Source organism: Lutjanus erythropterus, chromosome 4 (assembly GCF_056507025.1).
Source record: "Lutjanus erythropterus isolate fLutEry1 chromosome 4, fLutEry1.hap2, whole genome shotgun sequence".
In the NCBI taxonomy this organism is placed as follows: Eukaryota; Metazoa; Chordata; class Actinopteri; order Lutjaniformes; family Lutjanidae; genus Lutjanus; species Lutjanus erythropterus.
This window is the reverse complement of record NC_139320.1, coordinates 11,750,129-11,772,741: the sequence shown is the minus strand read 5'-3', so window position 1 is coordinate 11,772,741 and position 22,613 is coordinate 11,750,129. Positions and strand designations below refer to the sequence as shown.

The 22,613-nt window shown below is 39.9% G+C and overlaps 1 protein-coding gene across 1 annotated transcript in view; it reads right to left on the bottom strand.

Annotated features, from left to right (window-relative positions):
- Positions 1-2,515: 2,515 nt before the first annotated feature.
- Positions 2,516-22,613, bottom strand: part of grik4 (glutamate receptor, ionotropic, kainate 4) — a 331,077-nt gene continuing 310,979 nt past the window's right edge. Inside the window, exons 14-20 of the mRNA XM_084716969.1 lie at positions 14,461-14,570; positions 11,911-12,084; positions 10,350-10,515; positions 8,507-8,732; positions 7,448-7,576; positions 6,220-6,338; positions 2,516-4,218 (exon numbers count right to left, since the gene is read on the bottom strand). Coding sequence (XP_084573095.1) covers positions 3,829-4,218; positions 6,220-6,338; positions 7,448-7,576; positions 8,507-8,732; positions 10,350-10,515; positions 11,911-12,084; positions 14,461-14,570 — 1,314 coding nt within the window. The 3' untranslated portion in view covers positions 2,516-3,828. The remainder of the gene's footprint in view (positions 4,219-6,219; positions 6,339-7,447; positions 7,577-8,506; positions 8,733-10,349; positions 10,516-11,910; positions 12,085-14,460; positions 14,571-22,613) is intronic.

The window sequence follows — 22,613 nt, the reverse complement described above, 5'->3', positions numbered from 1 at the left end:
AGGTTTGGGGAACTCATATATGGGAGAAGTTACAGAGCAGATGACATGATAAAAGAAATGACAGAATGTGAGATCATCATTCTACATCAACATACACACAGTTAAACATAGTGAATGATGTAAAGAAATATAAGATAATAATTATAATTAATTATTTTGAAAAGAAATGTATTTAGTTATCTTAGAATTAAAATGCTCCACCCAATTTTTAAAGGGGAAAATATCAACATCAGTTTAAGTATACGCTATATTTAGCATATTTTCACTGCGTTACTTTGCCATCCGTCAGGAATGGCTGTTGTTTAAGCTAAATATTGCTCTCTCCAAAGCCACCACTTGCCTGGTTACTGCTGCCTTGATTGGCTAGTTTGTTTGTACTATTGTGTAACTGGATCTGAACTGTCCTGTAAAAAACACCAGAGTCACTCAATAACACACATTAACAAACAGATCAAGGCAGCTGAAGACTAGCAACTCCCATGTAAATGACTGTTTTTGCCAAAGGAGCCTGGTGGCTTTAGAGAGAACAATATAATGGCTTATCTAATGGTAGTTTCCTGATGAAAAAGGCTATTTACAGGAACATAAAGCTGTGAAAACAATCTAAATATAGCATACACTTAAACTGATATTAATTTTTAAAAATGTAAATCTACTGTAGTTAATACACTGACTACAGATAAGTGCCTTATACAACTCCACTTCAAAAAGTCTGAACAATAACTTTAAGTTTGTCCTTCATCAATTATCACAAATATATTAACTCAACAGATTAGATCTAGAGACGTGGGTTAAGTTTAGAAGAGTTTTGAGTCCCTTTTCTTTCATATTTGGTAAAAAAGTCAGTCATAAGGAGATGTATCCAAATGTAAAGAGAATTGCTGAATGCAGAATAGTTTACCAGATTTCTATTTGAAAGTTAACTTGGTGTTTAATACTTTTTTCTTTGAAGGAGTTGTATTCTTTGTGAAAATAGTTATTCGTGGTTAGTTGTGTTCCATGGATTTTTTTCTCCCACATCATTTGCATTGTTACTAGCTTCTTGTTCCTTTCATCAACTTGGAAAGACGTATGTTGGCTTGATTTGCATGTAGCTGCTGTATTGTTATCATTTTTCATTTTCTGACATGTGAAGAATGAGATGTGCCCTTTTGACAATAAAGCAAAGTGATTGCTACTTTAAAAGGACATTTACAGGCAATTTCTAACCCTGACAACCTGCAGGTGAAAAGTGATGAAGATAGAAAGTGAACGTGGCTAATAAAAGTACAAGAGAGATACTGCAGCCGTACCTTCAAGCAGCCGTGTTGAGCTGGTGGCCTAGTTATGAAGGAAGGTGATTGACAGAACCTGATGGGCAGATTTAAAATGATGGACACATCAGAAATAAGCAAGGAGCAGCGTAGACAGGCGGATGACCGCTGATTCCCACTGTGCAGCAGTCAGGCTATCATACAGTAATACCTTAAAATCCAGTCAGTTCAGTGGGAAAATACTAAGTCACGTGTCACAGTCTGTGCAGAAAGTAAACCAAGAGTCCTAAGAGTTCTGTTGCTGGTGGTTTGTTCTCGTTGTTTCTCTTCTGGAGGTACAGTTGATATAACGTAAATTAGAGCTGCACTATTAATTGATTGATTAAATTTATCACCAACTATTTGAATAATCGATTAATTGGTTAAATTCTTTAAGAAAAGCAAGTCAAAATTCTCTGAATCACTGCAAAAAAAAAAAAGTTGAGCAAACTCATATTTTCAATGCAACTGCACTCATCACTAGATTTCTGAGTTTTGAATAATACTCAAACTTTTAATTTTTGAAATAAAATAAACAAAGTTTTGCCAACCCATTATATTTTGTTGAGTTTTACAAAGCTCCACAGAATCATAACTTAAAGTGTTCACAGTGAGCTGTGAACTTGTTTTAGGTGCTTCAAAATGAAATGACTGCAACTGAAAATATTACATTAATAACCATTAATTGCTTTCACTTCAGTGAATTTACTTAACAGTTTTTGAAATAGATTTTTTTGGGGGGTTTTCTAAAACTCAAAGATTCCAGTTAATTTAAAGAAGAAAAGTATGTTGTCTCAACAAAATATTATTAGTTGGTAAAACGAAATAATCTGCGTGAGACTCAAAAGTCAAAAATATATTGAAGTAAGTTGCCTTGAAATTTTGAGTTTTAGTTTTTACAGTGTTCCAGCATCTTCAGTGTGAATATTTTCTGGATTCTTTAGTCCTCTATGACAGTAAACTGAATACCTTTGGGTTGTGGACAAAACAGGACATTTGAGGACATCACATTGGGGTTTGGAAAACAGTAACTGACATATTTCACCTTTTTCTGACATTTGATGGACCAAACAACTAACTGATCAACCGAGAAAATAATCAACAGATTAATCAACAATGAACATAATCATTAGTTGCAGCCCTGATGCAAATACAGACAACTCAAGCTGGATAATTAACTTAACCCTCTTCAAAAACAGCTGACTGAATCATCATCAATCACCTGATTAATATATTAGATGTTAAGCTTTTTTGCAAAATAAAAGTATGAAAATGTCAGGGAGCATCTGGGCTGATCTGAACTCATACACTCCTCAAAAGCAGTGTGTAAAACATCTCATTCAATAAAAGTTTAACTGTCCTGACATTTAAAAGAACTCAAGTCAACTGCTGATATAAAAACCATTTCACTTTTCTTTTGGTTGGTTCTGATATATGCTGGGTTTCATTCGGTTTCACAGGCTTGTGCTCATGAAACCTGAATCATTTCTGAGTATGTGAGATGGAGAAAAGCCTCTAACAGAGAGAGTATACTGTGCAGGAGACTGTGTATTTTTAAGTAAGAGCTTATCAAGAGGACCGGTGATGAGACAGTAAAAGTGTTATGGTGTCAAAGACGGAGGACAGATGGAGGAGAAAGTAGTACAGAGAAGGAAGGATAAAATGAGTGTGTTTCTGTTTGTGTGTGTAGCCGTCATGATTTTAAGCAGGTATTCAAAACATCAAATCATTCTTTCAGCCACCACTTCAGCAATTAATCATTCACCTGCCAACACCTCTGGACATGCATCGCTGTCTTTCAGAGATACCAACAGTTAAAACATTTTTTTAATAGAATATCACTACTAGAAAAGAAGTCCGTGTGTCTGTACGTCTCTGTGTGTTTGTTTGTTTGTTTGTTTATTTTCTAAGTTCAGTTGAGTTTGTTGTCTTCTCAAGGCTGTGGTGCTTTCTTCAGCCACAAGATAATACTTATGGTTTTTGGCACTTTCAAAATAAAAGGATTTGAAGGATGACCTTGCATTAGTCTGTTCATCTTTGCAGCTCTTCAGAGGCAATATACGTTCATACAGTAAATTGTCAGATAAAAAAAGGAACTCGTTTAAAGTTTTTTTTTTTTTTAAGAACAATAGAATAACAATATTCAGTACTGATAATCCAACAGAGGACAGAAATAATTTAAAAAGGGAAAAAAAAGAAACAGCACAATGATAAATGACTGAAAATACTGCATAGTACAAATGCCCCGTAGCTGTTTTTGTCTGTCCTGTTTTACACGGTACAAAGGGCCAACAGGGACAGACCACGACGAGACAGACTCATCAGTTTCTCCTATGAACAAGGAAAAAATTCACCCCAGGAGATTCCAAAACTGACTACTGGCTGTCGCCTCGAGGACAAAACAAAGGTCGCAGCATCGTCCTGCCCTTTAAGATCAAGCTCCGAATGGCTGAATCTAAAAACCACGTGATCTTTGATCCCTGGAAAGTAGAGAGGTGGCTTCTGGGAAAGTCAGTCCTGTTGGAATCACCAGGCGTTATTCAGGTTCACTGCTATTTGTGGTCTTGTCCCACTCTATGCTCTCCTCACTGTGCGTGGGAGATGGAAGGGCCCCAGTGGCCCCTGCAGGGCGCATCCTCAGCCCCTGGAAGCGCCGGCACTCGGGGCAAATGCGGATGTGGCTGCACCCCCTCGCCACCAGGGCTGCCTCCTGCGCCAGTCTGTGGGAGAGGGGTTCAGGCAGTCCGGTGCCCCCACACAGCTTGCCGTTGCTGAGGCTGACGGCAGCGGCTCGCGCCCGACGTTCCTCCAGGGGTAAGGGCCGTGGCCGCATCATTGAAGCCGCCCGCCGGCGCCTCACCTGCAGGCTGTCACGGCACAGGACGATCCCCTGGAGCTCCCGCAGCATCTCCTCACACACTGACTGCTGCAAGCACACACACAAGGAGAAAAAGATAGGGGAGAGGGGAATAAGAGAGGGAGAGAAAGAGGGAGAGAGGCCAGACAACTCACTGACTGACTGACTTGATCAGGACAGACTGATGGACATCACAGACACATAACACGTACAATTCATGGTTATTTTTATATAGTGGGAACAACAGAGAGACAACCAGCAGTGAAAATGACAACATATATAGCAAATATGTAATTTAAACTTAGGTTTCAGACACATACACACACGTAACACACACATTTTATCTCCTGGTCTCCTGATCAAGTGCTCCAGTGGGTATCTACAGTATGTAAACTAAAATAAGTACAATGACAGACATGATTCTGCAGCTCAAGAGAAGGACAGAGAGGCTGATTATCAATCCACACATGTACACAGCAACAACTAAACAGATACACACGGGTATAAACCCACACACACACACACATACAAGAAAACACACGCAGGGTTTACACGTTAGAGTGCGACATCGATCTGTGCTGCTCAGAAAGAAGAAATCACATGAGTTGGTTTTTGACTTTCACATTATGAATGTTTATTGAATTAGAATCACAGTGCCGAGTCCATTTGAAAAGACAGTTATCAAGTATCTCTTAAAGGAATCACATCAGAAATAATTATAACACCGCATGCACATCTTTCTCTAAAGTATTTCTCAACCTTTTTCTTTGTTAATGTCATCCCCGCCTCAACAGCAGCTCAGCAGAGCTCTGATCATTTTCTGAATATTTAAATTGTTCTTTGTCCTGAAGAAAATGCCTCTTCAAACAGCAGGAGTTCTGTCAGAAGACTGACCACATATTGCTTTCTTGTCCTCACTCCAGATGAAGCTACATTGAAATTTATTTGATTATGTGTATATATATTTATATATATATATATGTGTGTGTGTGTGTGTGTGTATACATACACACATATATATATATACACGTATATGTGTGTGTGTGTATATATATGTATGTATATTACTGATCATGTATACAGGATTATAATAATCACAGACCATCTGTGTAAACCACTTTTAACTTTTCACAATGAAAAATACTTATATTTGCTTTTCCTCCCACATCTGGTTGGATCTTGTTGACAGTCTGTTATTAAAGTTGATGGTGACAACAAGGCCACTACTGTCTGTCATTCACTGTGTGAAGAATTTTGAGTGAAGATGTGCATACAATGTGAGACATCTTTTAGAGGTCCAGTGTGTAAGATTTATAGAGAATTATTGGCAGAATATGGTAGAAATGGAATATTATATACATAAGTATGTTTTTAACACTGTATTATTAAATAAAAATAAGAATAATTGTGTTTTGTTATCTTAGAAGGTGCCATTTATATCTACAGAGGGGGCAGGTCATCTTATATGCAGGCAGCCATGTTGAACCTCCATGATTTTTCCGTAGTTCAGAATGGACAAACCGAACATTGGCTCTAGATCTAGTTCTGCTACATGCAGGGTGAGACAAGGTGTTTACAATCTGCAAGCTCACCACTAGCTGCCACTAAATCCTCCACACTGGTCCTTTGAGTAAAAGATGATTGGATTAAGGCTGAGATAAAACGATCACAATCTTTTTGTATGAGTAAAATCTCACTGGCAGAACCCTGTAAGCACCAATAAGATCCAGGTACATTCATCAATATGCTATAGCATGTACGATATTCTATGTAATAAATATATATATGTATGAATCTTACCATGATAAATAGAAAATAAGCCATATATGCATGTACTCTGAGTGAGGTACAAGTGAGGTATATCTTTGGTTTTGTGCTGAGTATGTCTCATAGGCTGGACAGAGGGAGGCTGGGTGTCAGGTGGAACCCAGAGGAAGAAGAAGAGGAAGACCCCTGCTACACTTAGTGTCAAAGCTAGAAGCTGGACAGCCTAGCAGCTCGGTGAGGGGGAGGGTGCCAGGGAGGGGAGAGGGAAACAAAGCAGATGCAGGTTAGATAGCCCTCTCTCACCTCATTTCCTGGTGTCTGTCTTAACATCCAGACAAACTCCAACACTGCCATGAAGATAGCCACCAGCAGCCCACATACCAGCACCACGAAGATACCGCCGATGTTCTCCATGCCCAAACCTGGAGACAATAAGATATGGTGGGAGAAGTGATAGTATGATGATGATGGAAGGAGGAATTTGTAAAAGGAGAAAAGGAGGCTAACCCTAACACTCAACAGGTCCCCAATTCCATGGTAAGTAGGTGGTAATTAGCTAGTAATTCCTACATATTTTCTAGAGAGCAGATCAGAAGTGAAAACATTTACGTAACACATAGATCTTATCTAGGGCAGCGGAGGATGAATTGTAACTGCTTACCTTCTATGTAACTTCTGCATAAAAGGTGTGTAACTGAATTGCTGCAGCTTAATTAGACTAGTTTCTACTTAACTTCTGCTGATCATGTCAGCTTCATTTCCATGTAGTTTCTGTCTAACCTCTGCAGACCAGGGAACCAAATCAAAGTGGGCTGTTGCAACTTAATTTCCTACTAATTTCTGCCTAACTTCTGTTGACCAAGTCAGATTAATTTTCAACTAGCTTCTGCCTACTTTCCACATGCCAGTAACATACTGGAGTTATTGACATAACTGAGTTATGTCATGAAATGAATAACAGAAATTAAGCTGCAACAATTCACTTTAATTTAGTGGCTGCTGGGGCGCCTGGGTAGCTCAGTTGGTAGAGTGTGTGCCCCATGTATTGAGGCTGTGAGTCCTCTGCAGCAGCTGTGGGTTTGACTCCCACCTGCAGCCCATTTGCTGTACGTCACTCCCCCAATCTCTCTCCCAATTTCCTGTCATATCTTCAGCTGTCCCCCAAAATAAAAAAAAACAACATAAAAATAAAAAATAATGGCCTGCTCAGTAGAAGTAGCAAACAGCAGCTATAGCAGTTATACAGATGTTACATACTTTGTTTAAGGTAAATGTTATAGTTTATCCCCTGCTGTCCTGACTTCAATATTAGACATAAATTAGGTCTCTGTGTTAAGTAACTAATATTGATCTGATCTTTTCAGGGTAATTTCATAGAAATTTCAAAAATATTGAATATATTTATATATGTTAATTACTACCTACTTACTATGAAACTGGGGACGTGTAAAACAGAGTGTTACTAAAGGAAGGAAAAAAAGGCCGAAACAGAGCTTAAGAACAAGCGGATGAGAATTAACTGCAGGCAAACCTTTGGCACGGTGGTCCTCCTCCTTTGGACACTTGCCACCATCCCACCACTTCCTCTTGAGGATCTCCAACCGATTGTCCTCCTGCAGTTTCAGGATGGCCAGGTCAAACTCATCACGGTACACTGACCCTGCAGGGAAGAGAGGGACAAAGCTCACAGCTGCACAAAAAATCTCCTAACCAAGTAGTCCATCATGAAATTTCACATCAAGACAAAAACTTCTGCTTCTTTCTAGTGCATATGATTGCATGACTTTTCATTCTGTCTTGCTGTGGTAAATGAGAAATTATGTCACTGCATTAGAAGATTCTGTTTCAACAAAAAATTAGGATTTCAAATAAGAGATTAAAGAGCTTACTACAATTTTGGATTGTTGTACAGGTCACATCACAGTATGTGGTATGGAACATCATCCACTAAAGAGTGGGTTTATCTATCCTTTAAAGATCAAAGGAATTGAAATTAATCTTGTTTACTCTAAGGTTTTTTGTTTTTCCCCCCACCTGCAGTTTGACTCAACCTGAGATCAAAGTGTAAGTAAACCCTGTGTTTATATTTTCAGAGCAGTGAGAGAATCACACAGCAACAGTTCCACTTTCCACACATGAACAATATTTCACATTCCTTTTTTCTCTTCCCCCCTTCTCCCATCACGGCGTGGAAACAGCCGCTCTGTTAAAGTCGAGCAGTAAGTCTCTTTTTAGTTTCTCTCTTTTTGCATCATTTTCCCCCATGATAGCAGCTAATGGTTTGGCTTTTCTGGGGCTTTACTTTCAATTATACTCTCCAATGTGACGTTTATGGTGTATCCTCCAACTAATGCCCCTGCTCTCTTCATCCCCCCTCCTTAACTTCAGTATGAATTATACAGTGTGTTTAAGCAAAACCATCAGCTTCTGCCTTCATTTTACACTGAACTTTCATTCCCTTCTACTCGTCCATTAAACTGTCTTCTGTCTTAGATGCTGATATCCATCAGGTCTTCCACCTGTGTGACTGTTAGGTTTCTCTTTCCTTATTTTTAATTCTTCCTTCCCCATCATCTCCACCCCAACTCACCCAGTGGCATGCCGATGCCATAGCCCTTGGTGTCCAGCAGGCCTCCGATCTGAGTCAGGTTGCAGTTCCTCTGGCGGTAGTATTCATTCATGGTGCTCTCCAGCAAGTAGGCATAGTTGGAGTTGAGGACACGTGCGATGCCCTCCTCCGTGCTCTTCACAAACACACTGGGCTGCTTTGAGTGCATGAAGTTCCACATACGCTGGTATGTCTGGTAGCGAGAGTTCTGCACAGGCAATCAGGAGAAACAGACACAGTCAGATGTGACTTCAAGACTTCAGACAATTTTATTATTCCAAGTGGGAAACTTGACTTGCAGTCAGGGCACAGGATAAAAAAAATCCAGCACAAATAAAAACAACACGCACCAACAACCAAAGTAAAGAGAGACAAGAAAAACAAAAATGACAGTAAACAAGTCAATCACCTAGAGATACATGTGGTTTTTTTTCAGTGTTACATAGGTGGAGACTGGTTTTCATTAGTTTTCATTTTTCTACTTCATTTTCTTGAGTGATGGACTCATTCAAACTCTCTGATTCTCCAAAAGTTGTGCTGCAATTACAGGGGCACTTCATGGACTTTTCAAGGTCAGCATACCTATCATGTTGAAAACTACTCAGCCTATCAAACAAAGTTGTTTAATGTCTTATATGACTCTGGAGGGTGCTTTCTGCAGTCTGACAAAATTACTGATAATGTACTCAGGGTTTGGTGAATTAGACTTGAGACTTGAAATCAATTGTGAACAACTGTAATGTAATATAATATAGTAATAGTAAAATATAATTTACCAAATGAACATCACCTTGTTATGAAGAAGACTTGAAACTAGAATCGAGACCATAAATTCATTAGGAAACGGTTTACTGAGCTCATAAATCAAGCCAGAAGATGGATCATTTTGCCAAAAGAGTACATACAATCAGAGATTTTTTTTTGCAACCAGTGGAGTTGCCCCCTGCTGGCCATGAGAAAGAATGCAGGTAAAGACACTTCTGCAGTGACTTGACCTTTCAGACCTGGTCTGTGCTTAAAATATTTGATAGAAAACCTGCATTGCAAACTGGAGGTGGATAGTTGGAAAGATCCTTTTAAACTGCATTTTGGGAATTGAAGGATCGAGCATTTTTTGAGCTTGAGTCATATTAGGGACTAAAAAACTGGATACCTTGTTCTCCAGTGCACCAATTTTAAACATCCTTTTTATAATCTGTCTTTCACAACTCCCTTTTTATAGAAGTGAAAAATCAATTTGTGGGAGTGCACCTTTAAATATGCGTGCTTTTTTCTTACAGATCTTTTTTCCACTTGAGTAGCTTCAGACTTGAGAACAGAATCTTCATTTAACATCGCCACCTGTCCTCTACTTTCTCTTGGCCTGTCTTCCTTGACTTATTCAAGGTCCACTGGATGTGAGAGTGCAAAGAAAGACAAGGATAATGTCTCTCTTCCCTTCTCTCCATATCATCCTTCACTGTCTCCCTCCCTGTAACACACTCTGTTTCTCACACTCTCACTCTGCCCCCCCCCCCCCCCCTCTAAGGTCAACTCTTGAGAGGATGAAAGAGGATAGTGTGCGCCTCTCTTTGGGCCCCGGACAGTGCCCCATCTCCCCGAGGAGAAGGATATTGAATGGTTGTGGCGAGGAACAGACAGGAAACAGATAAAACCTGTGGTTAAAGGAGGAGGACAGGAAGGACAGGGAGGTGATGAGGACGATAACATCGCTGATGGCCCATTGATCACTGCAGGCTCTTAACTGAGTCTGTGTGTATGTGTGTGGCTTTGATTTACGAGTATAAACAATCTATCACTCGCAATGATGTGTGTAACCTCTGACCTGGAAGAAGGTCATTGTGGATCCTCCGTGCATGGTGCCGTACTCTATCGCCGTCTGATCTGCCAAGTCGTCTACCGACTCTATCGGCACTTCCATCCTCTGGACTGTTAGGAAGGCAGCCAGGTTGGCGGTGTAAGATGAAATGATGATTAATGTGAAGGCCCACCTGTGGAGGAAAGGCAGGGGACAAGAACATATGTATTCACCTATAAAAGTATGTAAATGGGAAGGTTGGCTTATGAAGATAGATTGTCTGGGTGAAAAGTGTAGGAGGATTAAAATAACTGCGCACCTGAGAGAAGACGACACTGCAGGATTTTCAGGGGATGGATGAATGGGTGGGTGTGTATGGATGAAGGTGACAATGCTTGGTTTGGATGAAAGGAAGTGAAGTTTAAGCTGCGTACACAGACAGTGTCTCACGTATGTGCATGCACAACTGCCTTCACTACCTCATCTTGAACCCTGATGTCCTGGAAATCTGGAATGAAGCTTTAAGATCACATCAAAGATGAAATGCATTCCCTGATGGAGCAGTATGCACAAAATTGACCCATTCTAAGGCCCACCCCTTTTTCAGCCTGTGCTCCAATAACAGTTCAGCTAGCTTGGTACCTGGTGAACTTTCTGCTGTCCTGTTCCCTGAGCTTCGCTATGCTTTGTGAGGATGGCCAAATCTTCAAACTCCCAAAATGGGATCCTGAAGTATACTGAACTTTCATACATGCTCACATGTATGAATGCAAGAGTGCACCTTTCAATACCATGGACACCACGATCGCAGCATTTTTGTTTTGTTACTTTAGAAAAGACCAACTTTCTCTTTGGCATGACAGCTAACTGTTAGCATACCCGACAGCTTCTGTTAGAAAGAGCTGCATCTTGTCTATGACTCGTGACAGTCATGACAATGACACCTTGTGTATGCTCTGTGCTCAGTGCCTATGGTGAAGAGAATACTAAATTTTGAAGATCATTGAAAGATGTTGTTGGGTGACCTGTAAAAGTGACATACATATACTATAGTCACATTTAAAGTAAGTTAATGTTAGCAAAACCCTAACTAATATATATCAATTATTAGCTAGGTTATTATTAGCTAATGTTAGCAAAATGTAGTTGAGTTGCTAGCCAATCTCCATCAACCGTTAGATAGCTAGTTACATTTGTTAGTTAATGTTAGCAAAGACTAGCTAATGTACATCAATCATTAAATACACAGTAAATAGACAGAAGTGGGTAAACTGTAGTTTGCCCACCCTGTTTCCCCCCATTGACTGATGCAGTTGATCTGAAAATAGGTGCGTTAACTCTCAGCCTCATTTCAAAATTTGGATAAACAGAGTTTACTTGGTTTATCCCCTACTACTACACTCCTCCATAGACAGGAAAGGAGAAAGTTCTGGTGGGATTGAGCTTGCTTAACTGTTGGAGCACAAAGTGAAAAGAAGCAGGACTTATGAAGGGTGATTTAAAGCACAACAGAAGTGAATGCGTGGATTTGAAAGCTGAAAACATGCAAATGCACTCATGTTTGTGTGTCTTTGTAGTCAGTACTAACCACACTCCGCTGACACAACGTGTGGACAGAGCTCTGGGAGCAATAGTTGATCCTTGCTGCATGAAGCCGCCAACAGGGAACCAGAAACTGTTGCCAAGCGAGTACTGGTTGATCAGAAGGTTACAGCGACCCTTCAGGCAGGGGTGGGGGTTATACCACTCATAAGGTGTCAATCTGGGGAGAGTGAGACAATGAAGTTAGACAACAGAGAGAATCAGAGGGGGAATACAGCCGGCAAGAGCAGGAGTGAAAGTTGGATTAAGTATTCTGACGAGAGCAAAACTCAAGAGACTCAAGAGAGTGAGCGAAATGCAGAAAGAAAGGCAGAGATAGACAAGAAGCAAAACAACAGTCAACTGAGCGCAAAGTCACCTTGGCTCTCTAGAGAAAACCAACCTGCTTTTCATTCCCAATGTGCTGCTACTTACGCAGCAGGGGGGAAGGAAATGTAATTGGTATGTTCAAATGGTGCCACATGAAGCTAAAGTTACGTGACAACTCTGTTATGTGCTTAAACAGCCTTAAAAAGACCATATAGTATCCGTCTGATCTGCCAATACTATCGAAACAGTTATAAAAATGAAACTTGAGCATTCAAGGTTCATGAAGTAGAAGAAATTTAAAGGACAACTTCACATTCAGTTTATCTTAATACAATACGTGCATGCCCCTATGTAGTGCAGACATTAATCAACTTGACTCCACAAAAATTGCAACAGAAACTCTTTCAACCGTTCTAGTCTCATAAATATGCTTAAATAATTAATATAATTCCTGTCCGATGTCCACACAAAGGGTCAGTTCTGTCCACAATCCACCAGACACTGTTTTACATGAGACATGGAGCTGGATGCAGCACAGTGAAGTGCAAAAGGAAATTCTTAACCCTTAGATGCATAAGTGGGTCAAAATAATCAAGTGGGTTTGTTTTCTTGTAATATCTTTGTAATGAAAACAAGTTTTACTGAAAAGCTAACAGGTTTAAGTTTATGTTCATCATTCACGCTGATTAGTACCAATTTGGCAGTCCTGAATATTTTGAAAGTTATATTAAAGTGCTATTTTAAGTGGTATTTAATCATTTTGTTTTAACTAATGTTAATCAATGCCAACATATATAGAGATTAGTGCCAATTCATGTTGCCTTGTATACATCTATACTAACATAGTGATTTTGACTTAAATGATCATTTTAGGAAGCAAACTGTGGAACCAGTGTATGATTGAGAAAGACCTTTGAAGCACCACTTAGATCTCTTAGAACTTTTTATGTTATAGAGGAAACATTTATGAGAAATTAGCATTTGTAAGATTTTCTTTTGCAATTTGTATGAGATTCACCCCTTTTTTTTAAAACCACAATATGCCTGTGCAAAGTGCCTGTACTAAAAGGGATAAAGTAGGATTATATTTGGGTGACTTTCAAAACTTCTCCTTCATATGATTCCTTAAGACTTTTTTCTTTCAGTCAGAACATACTGAGGACACAAAATCTGTTGAGTTTGTTTATGGTGCAGTTTGTGTGAGGTTGACCCACAACGTCAGGCCTACTGATGTACACTCTACTTCATTCTTGATGTTGCCCTTAGGTCTTGCACTGCTTTACATAATGTAACTACTATTTCACAAATATTTTTTTATATTTTATCTTTGGTGTTTTATTTATGGTTTTTAATCATCCATTGTTTTTAAGTTTCATTCCTCTTTTATTGCTTATGCCTGTTGTGTTTTATGTCTATAGCATTTTGTAACGCTGGTTTTAAGAAGTGCTATACAAATAAACTTTATTATTATATTATTATTGGTGACTAAACCTATTACTCCTGTTACATGCTGGCTGTGAAGAGATCCCTTCATAAATAAAATGGGTATCTTCCACAGTTTGAGCCAGAAATTCTCTCATTGTTTCCCCAGATGGTGTTTACTTGAGCAGTGGTGGAGGAATACTAACACAAAGAAGGAATTTCATCGCACAAAGACTGTAACTCTGTTAGACATCCACCTGATCTGTCTAATACAGACTGCGGACGCCTCATATTAACTTCTCTGGCTGAACTTTGCAATGCATTTTTGCAAACAATTACTCTTGTTGTTCATATGGCAATTAGAGTACACCACCTATAAACTCTATTTAGAGAGGCAATACATCTTCCTGCCTGGGGAATGTTAATTTCATTCCACATGGTGTTACACAAGTACATAAAGTGTCTTCATAAGATACACTAACAGTGTAATTTGATCATGTTTCTGTTGTATAAGCAATAATAATTTGCAGCAGCAGTTGTGCCAGTTCCTTCCCTGACCAGCAGGTGTCAGTGTGACGCTGGAGACCCACCACTGGGAGGAGACCGTCTTTCACCATGATGTGAGATCAACCGGAGAGACAGAGAGGAGGCGAGGGAACAGACACCTGTTTCCTCCCCCGTATAACCTCCAAACAAACCTTTTTGTGTTCTTACTCTCTGTGCTCCTCCCCTTTTGTTTGTCTCTCGCTATTTTCTCTCCGTCTGTCTCATCTGTGCACAGTGTATTTTACCGGTGAGCTCTTACCTGGCCACCAAAAAGAGGACGCAGCTGACAGCCAAGTAGGCCAGAAGCATGAAGAGCCAGACTCCAGGGGAGAAGGGATCCAGGAAGGAGAAGTAGCCTGGCCTACGTCCCTGAAACACACAGATACACCCAGAGTGCAGGGTTAATTTCATTAAAGCCTGCACACTGTGTAACACTTTGATCCCATGTTCAAATAACACAAGCTAACACAGCACAGGCTTTTGTTGAACCAGGAGGTGAGAGGTTAAATGCTTACTTGTAAAGGTGAAGATGAACTAATTAGCATGTGAGGAAAAAAACAAAAAAAACAAACATCTGAGCCTCTTACATCACCTCCGTATACAGTGGGTGTATCAGGATTAATTAAAAAGAAAATGCTGCTGAATTTCGGTGTTGATTCTTTTGCCCCTGGCCCAATTTGGTCTATGTTAAACAACATTTACCGCCTCCTGTGTATTTGGAATAGATGAAAAAGGTGACTGGGAGAGTAAATAAAGGGATTGTGATGTGATAAGCCTAGATTTTCCTGTCCTAAACTGATAGCACTATAATTATATGAATCTCATTTGCATGTAAACATTCAGATCAACATTGTATGAAAGCACAAACTCAGTCTCCCATGAATTGTCAACAGAGTGGCACAGGACTGGATATTGATACAACATCATAGATAGGAGGTTTTATTTCGGGGACTGTGGCACTGGAAAAATAAAAAATTCTGAATTAACCGACTTAACTTTCCTAACTACTGCCTGTTAATTGGTATATAGCATTGCTTTCATATCAAATAGGTCCAGTTAGGGGTCATAATTATTAAAAACAGCAGTCACCAGTTGCACTCTCCACAAGGTTCTCTGCAGTAGAGACAGAAAGGTAAAATAATCAACTGAACCATTACAGCTACATTAAACAGACATACATTTACGAGGATGACATGATCGCAGCATTAAGTAAGGCTCCCGGACCTCTTTAGAGAAGACTGAGTTTCTCTTTGGAATGACAGCTGTTAGCATACTGACAGCTTCTATCAGAAAGAGCTACAATTTGTCTATGACTCATAGGCTAGCAACAGCCTTGACAACGGCACTTTAATTGAGTGACATGAAGACAAATCAAATTGAGATACGTGGTGCATTGTTTATATTTTTGCACTAGCTTAGGTAATAATGAGTGGGACAAAACATTATTAACATCTATGTAAGTGCTGAAAACAAGTGATTATTATTTTAATTGTGGTTACGGAAACTTAATTGGTATATAGCATAGATTTCATGTCGAATTATAGTACATAGGTCAAATTAGAGGTCTATATATATGTGTGTGTGTATTTCATATATATATGTATATATATATATATGTATATATAGTTTGATGTGATAAGCATAGATTTTCCTGTCCTAAACCGATAGCATTATAATTATATGAATCTCATTTGCATGTAAACATTCAGATCAACATTGTTTAGAAGCACAAATTCATTCTCACATGATTTGTCAACAGAGTGGCACAGGACTGGATATTGATACAACATCACTGATAAAAAGTTTTATTTCAGGAATCGTGACACCGAAAAAATAAAAATATCTGAATTAAGTGACTGTTTTCTAACTAATGCCTGTTAATTGGTATATAGCATTACTTTCATGTCAAATTACAGTACATAAGTCCAATTAGAGGTTGTAATTATTAACAACTGTCACCAATTGCACTCTTTACAAGGTTGCCTGCAGTAGAGAGAGAAAGGTCAAATAACCAACTGAACCATTACAGCTACATTATGCTGAAATTCATTTCTGTGACCTATAGTTGACTTGTGTATGACTGGGAGCGCTGTGCCCTACTCTGGAGAAAAAAAAAAAAAGAGAGAGATTAATAGCTTTGGCATGGACAGAAGGGCTAGCTGTGCCGAGGCAGCGATGGGGTTGCTACTATATGTACCGGTTTGCACTGGTAACCAGTGGTAGAAGAGATACGTGGCTGCAATAGGGTTGACAGCTTGAAGACCAATGGGAATATAGGGGCTAATTCCTAATGTTTCATTATCCAGCAGCAACAGCTATTGTCCTTTAAATGAAACCAATTACTGGTGAACCAGTGCCAAGTATGAGAGTGATTGTGTCTGCTTATTTATGTGTGTGTGTTTGCATATGCTCACATTTCTCATGAGCATGTTCAGCATATAGCTGGCTGACCGAACATCAGCAAGGGAATATTATCCATTTACATACGGATGCACGTCCACCATCTGTTAATGACTATGAAATGGAGGTGGTTGTCAGGGCCAGCGAGACAGTTAAACAGTGGAGTTGATCAAACAACCAACTGTCCACGTGTTGTTATGAGAGGGACGCCCTCAATCACGTAGAACTTCCTTATCTTTCATTTCTGTGTCAACAGGCAGCAGCATGGTGGAGCTCAAATCACTTTTATACAAAAAAATTCTTGATAAGGTACTCCAAGGGGACATCACACGGGCCAGAACACTGTAGCAATAAATTTCCAAGGCCCTCCAAAATTAAATTTGCAACAAGAGGGTGAAATTATTTTGGTCAGCATTTGTTATGATAAACGAACTCCCATGTAGAGACGAAAATTCATTAATGCGTCTGTAATCACTTGCATATTATAGTGGTGCAGAGAGCAGGAGAGGAGAGTGTGATTCAGTATCATTTTTAGAGACATTCAAATCAGCCTGCCAGTCGTAATGTGCGTCTGTCTATCTATGGAGTATAACGCTGATGATGATGATGATAGCTGCCTGAAAATAGAACAGTGGAGTGGTGAAACACACAATGGCCATCTCAAAGGTCCTGAGATACGACTGCTGTAAAGTGAATATCACTGCCAGGCTGCCTTTTGTTGGCACTGGGATTATGAGGGTAACAGCACTATGTGCTGACAGGAGTCCTCCTGTTTGCTGGTCCAGTTTGGTGCATGCTGAACCAGCGTTTTGTTAACTGCATGCCCCACTTGTCCACATCTTAAGCTCCCACCAAGGTGCTATTATTAAGATGGCGCTAACAGATGGTGGAGAAGAGAAGGTGCAGAAGAGCAGATCAGAAATAGAGACAGAGAGAAAGGTGGGAAGAGACAGAGATCACAAAGACAACAGCAAAGCAGCAGGAGCAGTACGCTGCTGAGACTCTCGTACTGTAATATGTCTGCCTGAAGACTCAGAGACAAAGTTACGTTTTCAAGAGCTGGGGGGGAAATTATCCATAGTGAGGCTGCAAGAGTCACACTAATGAGCACACAGAAATTCAGATAAGGTAAATGAGAACTGCATAAAATGTTTTAAAAATATGTGTGCACTTTCCAAAATGTGCCAGGACATTTTTTCAAGAGAGATTTTTTCCATTTTACAAACATTTCAGGTCTTGTAAACTGATTCCTAGAAAGAAAAGGCTTAATTAATCTCCCTTTAATGATCATCTTGTGACAACAAAGACCATGATTGTGGTTACTATGACAACTGCCATAATGGAATGTCTTTAAACCCTCACTAATTAATATTTTTTCATCAACAGGGTTGCGCATATTGACAAATCAACAGATACTAAGCACTTCAAGATTCCTCAAATTTGTGCAAACACAAATCCAAATGAATACTAATGTCGCTCATCTGCTGGATGTGAAACACTGTTAGAGACGTTTTGCTGACACGTTAGTCATAATAGTTTTATAAAGGTAATAATAAGGGATATGCACAAATAGTTCACTAAATGATTATAAGTTGCACCCTCCCTAGTCTGCACCAAAATACTACTTAATTAAACTAATTATCAATATTTCATGAATGTACAACACTGGTTAACTGTTGCCTCTAAGATGTTATGCAGCTGCTAATACCCAAATACAACCAGTGAGGTGGAAAGTGGACAGTAGGATAAATGACATCTCATGAAGTTTGGCAGTATTTTGATCTACAAAGTGGAAATAAGGTTGTATGTTGGCTGCGTCAGAATAAACAATTCAAACTCTGCAAACTCTGCATACCAATATGACCTGCAGACGTTGTGATCTTGTTCAGTCTGAAAATAGAAAAGATTCTGTGAGTTGTTATCATATTTTGTAGGATAATGTGCAATATCCATACTGCACAGCACAAAGTGTCGCACACTCCTGCAGTATTTAAAAAACAATTTGGTGACTGAAGAATGTGAATTATGGTTTGAAACAGATCTTTCCCTATCAATACATAAATTGGGCTCGATTTTGGCTGTTTTCTGAGTGTTTTCTTACACTTAGACTTGTCTAAATTAAAATTCATTTCAACTGACAGGGAAATTAGTTGCTAGGAACACCCCTAGTGATAATGTTGTGTTTATAGCAAAAAATCTGCTCATGCAGGTTGAAATTTGTTTTGCCACAGCTTCATAAGTTCACAGTACAGGAAGTCCACTACTGGATCCTTGTTTGAGCAGAGGTGGCCCATAGGACAGGCTGACTGACTCCTGTTTGCTTTGATGTAAGGAAATTATGAAACAGTGCATCTGTCCTTCACAGTCGCCTGCCTCTGCTTCATCTCTGCATGGGCTGTGTCACTGATGTTAGCACAGTTATAAATAACTTGTATACTCAAATATTGAGTGTAGTTAGCAATTCATAAATTATCAGTCATAAATTGACTTGAGAGCAATTTGAGATACCACGAGTACCTCCCAGTCCGTCCAAATGGTCGAGGATTATTGTTTAAACACTGAGCTCATAGAGCTGGTCTGCTCTCTCTTCATTTTCAAAGGAGAGTCTCTGTGTGTGCAAGACAGACTGTCAGTCACTGTGTGTCTTTGTGTGTGTGTGTGCTTGTGTTTCAAAGTTTGTCGGCAGCTGTCTATTCTGTCAGTCATCCGCAGCAGGGCAGATACAGTACGTGCTTGGGTAACCCTGTGCACAGGGAGCGCCAAGGTTGAACATGGAGGCGGCAGTTGCTGTGACTGGGGAAAACACAATAAACATGGCTGATCTGGTAGTTACTGTTTAAAGGATAGTTTGGATTATTTGATGTGGGTTTGTGAGAGAGACAGAGAGTTGCACCAGAATGGATACTAAACAATCTATTGCTGTAGATGGGGTCAGCAACAAATTATATTTCAGCCACTTAAAAGAAGGTCCCCCTTAAAAAAAACAAACAAAACATCAGTGTACACTATATTTAGGATATTTTCACTGCTTTGCTTTGCCATCAGACAGCCTTTTCTGACAGGAAACTGGTACCACATAAGCCAAATATCACTCTCTCTAAACTAACCAAGCTTCATGGGAGAAATCAGTAATTTTATCTCATAACATGGGAGTTGCTGGTCTACCGCTGCCTTGATCTGTTAGTTTCAGCCATAAAGTTTGGAAAGTTTGGAGAGAGCGATATTTGGCTTGTGTAATGGTGGTTTACATTCAGAAAAGGCTGTGTGACAGTAAGGTAAAGTGGTGAAAATATTTTACATTTAGCTTAAATAATCTGAACTATTCCTTTGAATATTGCCTTCATTTTAAATGGCTAAAATGCCTTTTGTTGTCGAGCCTGTCCACAGCAGTACATTTGCTTAGCTTCTGTTCTGATACTCCAAACTGGGGACATGCCGACCACCGACTGTTGATAAGTACCTCATACAACCCCACATCAGATAATCCAAACTATCCCTTTATTGGGTGATAGACACTTGGAAGAGACAGAGGACTCTGAAAATAACATCATGGCTTCCTAACAAACTAGTAGCAATAGCCTTGGCGCATGAAGTTAGATCTTAAATGTGCTCCAATAAACAAGCACAAAATGTGAGTATATGAGGATACATTACAGCCACAGGTTACCTTGGCTCTTCACACATAAACATTTGTAGCCGTGTTTAAATTATTTTTATTAGAGGCGGGGGAATCGTTTTATAGTGGTTTATCGTCACGTTAAGATGATAAGAGAGCGTAAAGCAAATCAGAGGGCGGATGAGACGACAGACGTGGCGCAGAGGGCGAAACATCCTTTACGACCTTTTTTTATGAGTGCATCTCAACAAATAGAATAGCAAGGAATTGCTGCCCATTATAGTATGTGAATCTCGCTTCTTCCTCTTAACACACAGATGAAGGGCTCATTCATTTTACCTTGCACTGCCCTTGCTTTTCTCTAAACTTCCCACTGTCCCTCCTTCACCACCTGTACCCCCCCCTCCTCTCTGTGTCTCTCTCGAGGGATTGCCTGCATGCCAGGAGGGGGGCTGAAGGAGCTGGTGAGGTTATCTAGTCAAGGATTTCACCTAGTCATCCTGCCTCTTGGTATTCATACCACACTGTTGCCCCCTGAGGCTGCCTGCCTGCATACTGACTCACTGAAGGAGACTTCCCATTGTCATTTCAACTCTCCTGCTCTCGTTTCCCCGTCGTCTCTCCACCCCTTCTGCTTCTCTTTCTACCCATTTCTTGCTCGTTCTCTTTTATGTCGTCTTTCTTCATCTCCCTCCCTGTGTCTCCCCAACCTTCTGTCTTTTTTTTTCAGGCTCCTTTGATAGTGTGTGCATTTCTAATTGTGTCAGAGCAGAAGCTGTCAGCAGTTACAGTTGTTGAGATAGTCGCAGGGGTAATCTGTGGAGAGCAGTTGATTTGGCAGGGGGTCGCAGGGTCATACTCACAACAACATCCTGCTGCCTCTTGGGCTCGCCAGGTTGTCTGGCTTTATATCTGTGGGTTTCGCACACACGTGAGACTGTACATTATAATGTGTGTCTCTGTGCTGTTATGTGTGCGTACACGGGTGGGTGAGTTTGTGTAATTCCATCTGAGGTCGTGGGTGGCCAGAGTCAATAAAGCTCCGTATGCTGCGCTCTACCCTCAGGGCAGCTGCTGAATCTGACATGGCTTCCACACACCCCTAATTAACTCCTATGTCTAATTAAACACCAATCTCTCTTTCTCTTATACACACATTTGCGCTTTCTTTGTCGCACAGTTCCAAAAATGAAGGAAATGTTTGAAGGGATCATTTGGATTTTTTTAATGTGGGGCTGTATGAGATACTTAGTAATAGTGTGTATATTGTCAGTCTGTATAGCAACTTAAAAAAGATCGGCCTAAAAAAAGTCAATATTAGTGTCAGTGCATGCTATATTTAGAATATTTTCACTGCATTAACTTGCTATTAAACAGCCTTTTCATATGGGGAAACTGCTGTTATACAAATCAAATATTGCTCCTTCCATACCAACCAAACTCCATTTGACCTCACACAACACGGGAATTGCTGGTCTACGACTGCCTCAATCTGTTCGCTTGTTTGTGTTAATATGTGACTTCAGTGAATCAGAAGTATCACAAAATAATACAAACAAACTAACAGATCGAGGTAACGGTCCAGCAAGACCAGCAGCTCCCATGTTTAGCAATGTAAAATCACTGATTTCACCTGTGGAGTGGTTAGTTTGGAGAGAACAATATTTGGCTTATATAACAGTAGTTTCACATCAGAAAAGGCTGCCTGGCAGGAAGATAAAACCCTGAAAACATTCTAAATACACCAGACACTTCAAAATTATATTGATTTTTTTAGGTGGAGCTTTTTTAAGTGGCTTAAATACCTTTTGCTGCTGACTCTGTCCACAGCAGTACATTTCTTAGCTTCCATACTGGCACTCTTCTCTGCTTCTGCAATCTAGGTGAGTGTCAACCGACTTCTACTGTAGGTAATATACTGACTAACGATAAATACCTCATTCAACCCCACATTAAATTATCTGAACGATTGCTTTAAATGGTGGAACTGGCACTGACATATAAAGTACCAGAGCACACTGGGATCTTGGGGTTACAGCATAAGGCTTAGTGTTGTACAGATGATGAATGTAACAGGAAGGATGGTTTTTATGAGAAGAGGTTGACAGTAGCTTGAGGATACGTCTGGGTTCATAACTCTGATGTTCAATTCACATATTGCACTGGCTGGGGAGGTGAAGGTGTGCTCTTTGATTTGTGTGCAAAAGCAAATCAAATTTATTTATATGGCCTCAAACCACATGCATATCTTCAAGGACACACACCATATAATAAACATTTACATGAGTGTATATAGTGCCTTACTATAAATCAACCAACCAGCTACAAAATAGTCAGACCAGACAGCTGGAGGACCTAGACAGGTAGAGCTTGTCTTCTGCAGACAAGCTGCAAGC